Here is a 10,498-nt window from a genome sequence, read left to right as displayed (position 1 = left end):
ACTTTTAATGTTAATAGAAGGCAATTTCTGCAATCTTGTCCAAACGAAATTCAATGTTATTAACCAGGTCCTAATCCTGAAGTTCAGGTACTAGGCACTTGCAGGCGAAACTTTTTTTAAAAAAATGAGCTCATACCATTTCCCCCACATGCTGAAAATGGGACAGTTTGAATATTGCAAGTCTCTCAAACAAAGCCATATTCATTCACATGCAGGAAATCATTTAGATGTGGTTAAGGAAACAGGAAATTTTTGCATTGGCTTTAATATTTATATTTTACCAAAATTTTTCTGAACTTGGTAATCATTACTAACACTTCTTATAGTACTGTTTACTGCATCTTAAAAATAAAATAACTAAGCAGAAAATGTACAGCTGAAGAAAACTGGATGTCAGTCTAAACAATGATTTTTTACTTTCAGCATGACAGACTTTATTTTGGCACTTTAACAAATATTTTGCTTTACAGCAGTGACAAAATATTTGCCAGAAATCTCCTTTTCCTGGCATGGATATTCCAAGCAGTTGTTATTCTACGAACTGAATTTCACTATGCTTTGCACAGTTAGAGGTATACCCACTACATTCTTAACCTCCGTAACCGAGGGACATTGTGCAGCTTTAAGAAGGTGCTATCACTTCCTTTTAATCACTTCAAAGTGGACTGATTGTGCAAGTGACTGGACAGGAATTTGAGAATTAAGGCCATTAAGAATTGACGTAAACACTGTTCCGAGTGCTGCATTAAAAAAAATTTTTTTTTAAATGAGTTCTGTGGCAATTCTGGGGAATGTTCTCTAAATGAAGGATTCATACTTCATTAAAAGTAAATTACGTGTTGTAAAGGTTGCTGTTTTTGCTGTCTTCCTACTTTGGCCACTCACAGTTTAAAACAAAATTGGTGGTAAAATAGAAAAAGGAAATGTTCAGTTAGAAGGCAGTCCCCAGATAGGGTACTCTCATATTTCCAGCTCTTGATCAGGCATCGCTGCTTTCTGGCAATTGCATTCCTAAGCAGTGAGGCCCTCCTTTTAATGCACAGAGCCTCCCTGCCTGACTCTTCTTCCCTACAGTGTGAACTATGGTATTCCATCTATTATCTCTTCGGTTAAGCTTCAGGAGAGATTTGGAGCAGTTTCGAAGGTAAAACAATCTACAGGACTAAACCATAGACACCGATGTCAGGAAAGCCCCCTTTAGTCCTTGGGAATTTATGGTCCTAAAAGTTATTTGCAAGAGCAGGCATTCGTCTCAATATTGCCATCAGCTATCTCCATAAAGGTTGCAAAAGTCACAATTCCCTCTCTGGCGGCCTTTCGATATCTACATTCAAACATACACAGGATGATGATACATTCAGATTTCCTCTGGCCAATTCACAAGTGAATCTGGTAATAAACAGCCTCATCACTGAGCTCTTTGGTTTTTGATTTACAGACACTGTGGAACACTCAGAAATCAAACCCACATCATCCTTGAGAGCAGACAGTCGTTAGCAAAGGGGAGGTGTACATTTGACCGAAAATGTACAAAATTTATAACAGTGACATTTTCAATATTAGGCCACATGATTTATTCAGTAGTTTTTATGTTCCCAAATTACAATTTACGTCTATTCGTAAGACTACAAAAGTTACCATTATAATCGTCTGTTCTTATAAAATACCAACTTTTTTTTAAACTGTTATATATACTCATTAACACCAGTCTGCGAAGAGTTACATAGAATCATAGGCACTTCAAAGGCTTAAAAAGATGTTTACAACTTAAATGCGTTTTTAAGAACAAAAACTGATTTTTTCCTTAAGTCCCTACTCGTACCTTCAAATTGCAAGAAATTAACAAATACAGTGGCCAAAGGAATCTGCAGCAACTTCTCAAAATACTGTTATCATCTTTGGGTTTGCTGAGGCTTGTCAGTAACTCAAATCCTCCCAAAAGAAGATCTGATTAGACAGACATGACTAAACAGTTTTGTGGTGATAATCCAATTTTACACATTAATTTGCTGTTGCAAATCTGCCTGAAGCTACAGGTAATGAAAAACAAAGCAAGTGTAAAACGGATAGTCTGACACTTAAAAATTTATACAAAATGGAAGTTAAAGTTTATATATTTGAAAATCACATATACACTAAATTACCATTATCTGAAATATCCAAAGACAAACTGCACCGTAACAGCTACAAAAGGCATAGAGTTTTGTTTTCTTTTCAAGGGGACAAGAGGGGCAAGCAGAGGAGAGGGAAACAACAGATAAATTAACAAAGTAAGACGAACTTGGTAAGGTCAATCTGAGACATGCAGACTCAAACGAAACAGCTTTCATCTTCAAACCGTAGGATAAAAACAATCTTTTCATATTTGCACATAAAAGTTTAGACCGATTCCATGAACATTGAGGGTTTTTAGAACATAATATTTTGCCACTGCTATTCACAGAACACTGCAGATGTTAAATGTGAATTTTATGTTGTTCTAAAGAAATACATGAGAAGTTTTAAATACAATGGGATTTTATCATTAAAGTGCCAGAATGGCTCTTTAATGAAAAAAACAAAAAAAACAAAAAAACAAAGATCTTCATTATTCTATGCAAAAGCTTTATTTTTAAAAGTTCAGTGATCTCATAAATAGAGACACTCAATGGGAGTTTTCACGCATAAAACTCCTTAGTAGGTGCCTTCTGATAAGCGGCACTGGATGGTTTGCGCTCTCCAAGGTCGTAACTTCCTTCATCCTTCTTTCTCATGCGATACACCAACAGCAGGATAAGGAAAATTGCAAAGAGAAAGCCGATAACTCCGCCAGCAATGACAGCTGAAACACACCAGAAGGAAGATTACTCTCAGAAGAGATTCAAGGGTGGCAGAAATTAGCTTTGTCAAGCCCAATCTATCTACACTTTCATAAAAAGCTTAATTTAAAAACCCCAAAACTGGATTCAATGAAGCAACCAGGTAATTATGCAAATCTGACATTCCTCAGGAGGTATAATACTTTCTTTGATTAATATTAATAACATCCCCCAAAAGCCTCAATAAGAAAAATCTGGCTGTGACCTCAACTAATTCCATACTTTAAAACTCTTGAGTCTCTTCGGTATTCACATTTTGTAGTCTAATCTTCTAATTGCTTTTTTCAATGAATACACAAAACATGATATAATTGACTTAAATTCTGTAAAGGAAAATAAATATGAGGGGCTTCCCTGGTGGCGCAGTGGTTGGGAGTCTGCCTGTCGATGCAGGGGACACGGGTTCGTGCCCCGGTCCGGGAAGATCCCACATGCCGCGGAGCGGAGCGGCTGGGCCCGTGAGCCATGGCCGCTGAGCCTGTGCATCCAGAGCCTGTGCTCCGCAACGGGAGAGGCCACAACGGTGAGAGGCCCGCGTACCGCAAAAAAAAAAAAAAGCATGCAAATTTCCTTTCTAGTCTTGGATTTGGGACTATCCTCTTCCAGGGATCAAGTGTTGTACAGACATAGAGAACAGATTTGTGGTTGCCAAGGTGGGTGGGGAGAACAGATTTGTGGTTGCCAAGGGGGGTGGGGAGTGGGGGAGGGATGGACTGGGAGCTTGGGATTAGCAGGTGCAAGCTAGTATATGTATGTCTAACTGAATCGCTTTGCTGTACATCAGAAACTAACACAACATTGTCAATCAAATATACTTTAATAAAATAAAAATTTTTTTAAAAGGATTAAGTGTTCTAAAATCTTGCAAATCTTCCCCTTTAAAATCCTTTCATCAGTAAGTTACGATTAGAGACAACATCCTTTAATACCTTGGGCACTATATCAATGGCCCTCCCCATAAAGAACCTTTCCTTCTCTTAAATTTGTTTTGAAATCAGGATGAATGACTTGGATCAAGACTGATCGATTTTCATATTCTGCCACCCCCAACGCCCCACTGTTCTGGACCAGCTCAGGCCTTAACTTTCTTCTTCCTGCCTCTCCCCACCCTGCCCAAAAGGCTGGCCAAGGGGGAGGCTGAGGGAGCTGACAGAAAATAAAGACAACATTTGCCTAACTCTTGTCTCTCACTCTGGAATGAGACAGGTGCTCAATATGGTGCTAAGGTAACATCCAGCAAGCTTTGCCGATACCTCTGAATATCACTTAGGCAAATGCTGGCCTACTTAAGGACGTGCCACCTGATCCCCACTGGGCTACTCACCTGCCAGGACTTCTGTTCGTTTAAACAGATTGTCTGAGTGCTTCTCAGTATACACATTTGTAGCCTCTTCAGCTGGGTCCATTTTCCTTTCTGAGTCAGAGAGGTGAACTTTTTCCTTATCAATTTCTTCAGGTGACTGGGGAAAAAAAAAAAAGATTATGAAGATTTTCTTTTAATGTGCTGGAAAGAAGAAAAGTAGATAAGCACATTCCCAAGTTGGTTCTTTTCAAACACTGAGTTCAGGAAAGAATTGCAATCATCGCTTTGTGTGATGTGCATATCAGTGGGTGAGTCCTATGGTGGACCCACGTTGTTCATGGTTTTATATAACACCCATCACATGCATAGGCAAAATGGATAGTTAGTGAGTTCATAATAATCCTAATGACATGGTTAGATTGTTTGAGTCGACATTTCGTAAGATCTCTTTCTCACCACCCTTTGGACTTTAGGCCACCATCCCCCTCTGGCTGCTCCAACCCAATAGCACTGCCCCGATTCTCCTCACTCCTTTATCATCTTTTTGCTACACAGGGCACTGTGATGACAGCTTCCTTGTTGGCATTCTCTCCAAGTGTTCTCCCAGGGCTCTGCCTGCTACCAGTCTGTGGCGAGCAGCCCCCAGGCTTCGTCTGTAATGCTCCCCTCTATTTATTCACTCTTACAACACCTTCACCAAACCCTGGATGACAAAGAACTTCAGGGGGCCTGGGTTCTGCAAGTAGCTCCTATGTGGTCCTGATCAAGTCATACCACTTTTTTGGACTTCGTTTTCTATATCTGTCCAATGAATGGCACTCTCAGGTTCCTGAGTATTCTGCAAGCCTAAAGTACACTCTTCTCGTAGAAAGCCCATCGCTATTTGGATACCTGGTAGAAGGACAGACAACTGGACAGATGAGAGAATGAATTATCTGGGTTCTAATCTAGGAGCCTTTTCACTATGCATTAGCAGTCGGGGAAGGGTTAGGAAAGGGAAGAGAAAAATAGGTTAATACTCAGGTTTTTGACTAGGGAAAGAGGAAAGCAAGTTCTGGTGGCGAATGAGGTGAGCATAAGTAGCTACTGTGATATTAGAGACTGAATTTAACTTATCCGTATCATCTTTGTCCCATTATTATGACAGATCGCATGAGTCCCCTCAGGTTTTTTCAGTCCCTAAGATCATTTGAGAGAGTTGACCTTCCCTCTGACTCAGCTTCTGATCCAGCAGCCAGGAAGGAGCTTGCATTTCAGGGGGTCTGCGGGTGTGGGGACAGGAGGTCTCCATAGAACTGGGGCCACCACGTACTCACAGGAATGGTCCACCAGTGTACAAACTTCCAGGTGCTCTGGATGGAGCATTCACTCTTTAAATTTAAAAGTTTTATTGTATGAAAGTAAGAGCTTGACTAATAAGAATTCTTCCAATAGTATAGAACTAACCTGAAATACCTTAACTCCTGTATAGATGTACAAAGTGAAAGTACGGAAAGGCAGCAGAGATAATTAAATTAGGCCAATTAAAGATCTGTCACATCCATGTCTGGTTGTTTGGATGCCATGGAAATGTGATGGAAGTAAAAGATGATGAGCAATGCTCTGCTTGAACAAGCAACTGTGTTCCTTTTATTCTGTCCCATAACAAACTAGACAGAATATCTATAACAGTGACATTAATGCCACAGTGACGCCCATTCAAAAGCAAAGTCTACTTTAATGGTATCCTAGAGGCAATGTTTAATTTAGCTGTGCCATGTAACGACAAAATAGAAAATTGAATCACCAGTATTAATATTATTCATTATCAGTATTATCATGATAAGTACCTTGAAAAGTGTTTGATACAATGAGTAGCACTCAGTAAATCTCCCACAAATGGATAAATTTTTATTATTACTACATCGAACACAAATGATACCAGGAATGCAGTAAAAGATTTGGGGGTCCTTAATTTCTGAGCTCATCTGCCAAACATCTGTCTTCTTTATTTTAATCTGACACAATTATTTCCTTAAAACCAATTCTTAGGGCTTCCCTGGTGGCTCAGTGATTGAGAGTCCGTCTGCCAATGCAGGGGACACGGGTTCATGCCCCGGTCCGGGAAGATCCCACATGCCACGGAGCGGCTGGGCCCGTGAGCCGTGGCCACTGCGCCTGCACGCCCGGAGCCTGTGCTCCGCAACGGGAGAGGCCACAACAGTGAGAGGCCCGTGTACCGCAAAAAAAAACAGAACAAAAAAACCAAACGATTCTTAAAAACTTCAACCAATTTTCAATTCATTGTTGTGAACTGACCAGAGAGCTCTACGTCAAACTAGGTTTTGCTTAGGATAAACTCCACCATGAAAAGCCAAAACTGAATTTTTTTTTTTTTTTTTTTTTTTGCAGTACGTGCGCCTCTCACTGTTGTGGCCTCTCCCGTTGCGGAGCACAGGCTTCGGACGCGCAGGCTCAGCAGCCATGGCTCACGGGCCCAGTTGCTCCGCGGCATGTGGGATCCTCCCGGACCGGGGCACGAACCCGTGTCCCCTGCATCGGCAGGCAGACTCTCAACCACTGCGCCACCAGGGAAGCCCAACACTGAATTTCTTGTCTCACGCTAGCGAGTCCTAATGCTTCTTAACGGTTCTTGACTTCAAGGGATTCAGTTATGACATGTGGTCAAATAAACAAAGCCAGATGCATCTTTCAGCAGCCACACTGGATGACCTACCCTCAGCTGCACCTGTTACTTTTCATTGCCCCTCTTCTCCCTTCTTCCTTTCACTCACTGAACCGAATCCATTGCTGGAGCAGCTACCGTGCACGGAGCCAGGTGTGTCTGCCTCAGTGCTCAGAGCTTCTCCCTCCTTTCCTGCTGCCTGGCCTGTGAAGTCAGTCTACTGCTAACGGCAACGAGCCCTTCTCCATCCCACAAACAGCACTCCCGTCTGGAGAGGGCTGACCTGACCGCTCCACATCTGCAGAAACCCATCCCGCCTGTCCCTCACCACCCTGTGCCCAGGCACCGGGAGGACGGCGGGCGAGGGGAAGAACAGCTGCACCCTGGGAAGGGGAGGCGCATCAGTGGGCAGGAAGCCTGCGTGCGTTCCGGCCTGCAGAGGGGTGCTCCTTCCTCGGGAGAAGGCCCGTCCCTACCTTCGTGACACAGCCTTCCACAGCCTGTCTGCTGCTAAAGCTTAGCAGCACCTCATTTCTAACCAGCAGATGGGTGAGCTCCAAAAGGGGGCACTTGTGTTTCCAAGTTCTCATAAGCAGCATGCTACCCCCCAGGCCGCCTGCAAAGCCTCCTGCTTTGTCACTCCACAGGCTCACTTGGTGAACTGCCTCGGTCTCTCCTGCTCTAACCAAATTCAATAAAGGCTTACAAAATGCTTACTGGCTCTCAGGTGCCACGCTGCATGCCCTCACATGTAACCTTCTCAAGGACCCATCAGGAATGCGCTCAGAGAAGCTAAGAAACTTGACCAGATCTAGGATTTGAAACCTAGGCCTTCTTCAGACTTTAATATGCATTTTCCAACTTAAATAGCTTACCTAGTAGTGGGTAGTCAGCTAGTTGCAGCAGCATGCTAATAAGGCCAAAATCATTGGTCTCGCAGTTTCCATGAACTAGTAGCCTTGCTCTGTTCTAAGCCCAAAGACCTTATTTCTTAGTAAGTCAGCTCTCAAAATGAATATAGGGATGTACCCGCATGCATCATTATCATTGGAAGAGGTCAGGGTTTACGTACCACTGAAGGTGGGCCTGAAAAAACTCTGGGAAAACACGTATTGAGACTAGTACCTGGAGGCTCCTTAGTCCATAACCTGTTTCAGCAGATGTAAAAGTTCACAATGGTTTTAACTCAGAACAAATTCTTTACGAAATAAAAACAAATTTTCTTAGCATAAGCCAAATAAACTGAAAAGGTTTTGCTTCTTAACTGGGCTATGAGGTCCTTAAGAAGGAGTACCCTGTAAAAAAGATTTGTTCATAAGCTACGCCTGGGTGATAAAAGTACTAGGTAGAATTAGCTATCAAGCCATGAACAGATGTGGAAGAACTGTAAATGCATGTTACTAAGTGAGAGAAGCCTATCTGAAAAGGCTACAGACTGCATGATTCTAACTATGCAACATTTTGGAAAGGCATAACTATGGAGGCAGTAAAAAGATGAGTGGTTTCTAGGGGCTGGGGCAGGAGGGATGAATATGTAGGGTACAGAGCATTGTAGGACAGTGAAACTTTTCTGTAGGCTACAATAATGGTGGGTACATGCCCATTATATATTTGTCAGAACTGACAGGATGTACATCACCACGAGTGAACCCTAAGGTAAAACTCTGGACCCTGGGAGACTATGACCTGTCAGTGTAGGTTCATCAGTTGTAAGAAGTGTACTCCTCTGGCACAGGATGTTGATGGGAGGAGGCTGTGCATGTGGGGGAGTCTCTGGGAACTCTCTGTACTTCCCACTCAATTTCCTGTGAACCTAAACCTGCTCTGAAAAACAAAGGCTATCTAACAGCAACAACAAAAAAGCAGTAGGTGGGCAAATGTCAAAAGGATCAGAAAGAGTAAGGAAGAGCCATTTACGATACAATGAAAAGACCCTTTGTCCTTACACAGTGTTAAAGGGCACCTCTTAAAAGGTATAGTCTGGGGCTTCCCTGGTGGCGCAGTGGTTGAGAGTCCGCCTGCCGATGCAGGGGACACGGGTTCGTGCCCCGGTCCGGGAAGATCCCACATGCCGCCAAGCGTCTGGGCCCATGAGACAGGCTGCTGAGCTTGCGCGTCCGGAGCCTGTGCTCCGCAACGGGAGAGGCCACAACAGTGAGAGGCCCGTGTACCGCAAAAAAAAAAAAAAAAAGCACAGTCTATACAATTTTTTAAAAAGGCACCTTTACAATAACCTGAGAACGTAATGGAAAAAAAATACACCTTTGTCTGAGCGGGGATCTTATTCTGTATCTTGTTCAGAGTCGTGGTTTCCACTCTCGGAGCAGCACTGGTGAATGAGATCTTTGGAAGCGGTCGAGATGTGCTCAGCTCTGGACTCTCTCCGTCCTCAGCAGCTCCTGGAAAAATAAGCGAAGATGAGCTAAGCCCACGAATCAGGACACAGATTTCTACAGTATCAGACAACATTGTCTAAGGCTGACGATGACAGAGCCATGTTCTCTCAAAACACCTGCTCCTCAAGAACTTAGCACAAACCTTCCTGCAGTCTTCATAGCAGTGAAGAGTGATTTCAAGGTGGATCTGTGGGGAGCCTGGCATTTTTTTCTATATTATTATTATCCTGAATGCTCTCAAGTAGCCCTTCTTTTACTTCCATGTTCAGTCTGTCCTACTCAAGAGATTTCTTCCCTTCTGTGCTGAAAGGTGCTACATTTTCCATTTTAAAACATATCCACCACAAAAAAGGAACACGGACGCTTTATCTGTGTGAGCTGCTGTCCTCTCTCCCCATTTTACAACCAGATTTTTCTAGTGGTGGCGTGCAGACTCACCAGCCTCTTCCTTCACCATCTACTCCACTCTGTGCTCTACTGCCCCTAGTCAGGTGTCCCCTGTCACCACACTACTGGTACTGTTTTGTGAAGGTCACCATTCCCCTCCACGTTCCATAGCCAGTGGCATTTTCCAGAGTCCTCATCTAATTGAACCTCCTAGCGCCACTGGACGCTTGTCAACTCTCACCTCCTTCTTGATATACTACCTTTGGGTTTCTATGCCTTTGACTTCCTGGCTTTCTCCCCTCACCTCTCTGGCTATTTCTAAGTCTCCTTTGCAGGCTCATTCTCTTCTACCTGGACACAAAATATGAAGAGTTCCTTAAGGCTGAGCCCTAGGCTGCTTCTTACTCCACACTTCCTCTCTCACCCATGGCTTCAATTACCATCTAAAGACAAATGAAACCTAAGTTGACATCATTAGCTTCTACCACTCCTCTGAAATGTAGACCTACATATCCACTGGCCTACTTAGCATTTTCACTTGAATGACTCAAAGGTACCATATACATCTCTATCATGTTCAAAATACAACTCACGGAACAGACTTGTGGTTGCCAAGGGACAGGGGGGTTGGGGAGGGAAGGATTGGGAGTCTGGGATTAGCAGATGCAAACTATTATATAGAGAATGGATAAACAACAAGGTCCTACTGTATAGCACAGAGAGCTATATTCAATATCTTGTGATAAACTATAATGGAAAAGAATATTGAAAAAGAATGTATGTGTGTGTGTGTGTGTGTGTGTATCTAATTATATACTGAATCACTTTGCTGTACAGCAGAAATTAACATAACATTGTAAATCAACTATACTTCAACAAAATTAAAAAA

The 10,498-nt window shown here is 42.8% G+C and overlaps 1 protein-coding gene across 1 annotated transcript in view; it reads right to left on the bottom strand.

Moving 5' to 3' along the window:
* Positions 1 to 1,550: 1,550 nt before the first annotated feature.
* The window catches only part of SDC2 (syndecan 2), a 114,128-nt gene continuing 105,180 nt past the window's right edge, over positions 1,551 to 10,498 (bottom strand). The window contains exons 3-5 of the mRNA XM_060116357.1: positions 9,089 to 9,225; positions 4,183 to 4,318; positions 1,551 to 2,821 (exon numbers count right to left, since the gene is read on the bottom strand). Of these exons, the coding sequence (XP_059972340.1) occupies positions 2,658 to 2,821; positions 4,183 to 4,318; positions 9,089 to 9,225 (437 nt within the window). The 3' untranslated portion in view covers positions 1,551 to 2,657. The remainder of the gene's footprint in view (positions 2,822 to 4,182; positions 4,319 to 9,088; positions 9,226 to 10,498) is intronic.

Source organism: Mesoplodon densirostris, chromosome 13 (genome assembly GCF_025265405.1).
Source record: "Mesoplodon densirostris isolate mMesDen1 chromosome 13, mMesDen1 primary haplotype, whole genome shotgun sequence".
NCBI classification, from domain to species: domain Eukaryota; kingdom Metazoa; phylum Chordata; class Mammalia; order Artiodactyla; family Ziphiidae; genus Mesoplodon; species Mesoplodon densirostris.
The sequence above is the reverse complement of the archived record's forward strand: the minus strand, read 5'-3'. Positions and strand labels throughout refer to the sequence as shown.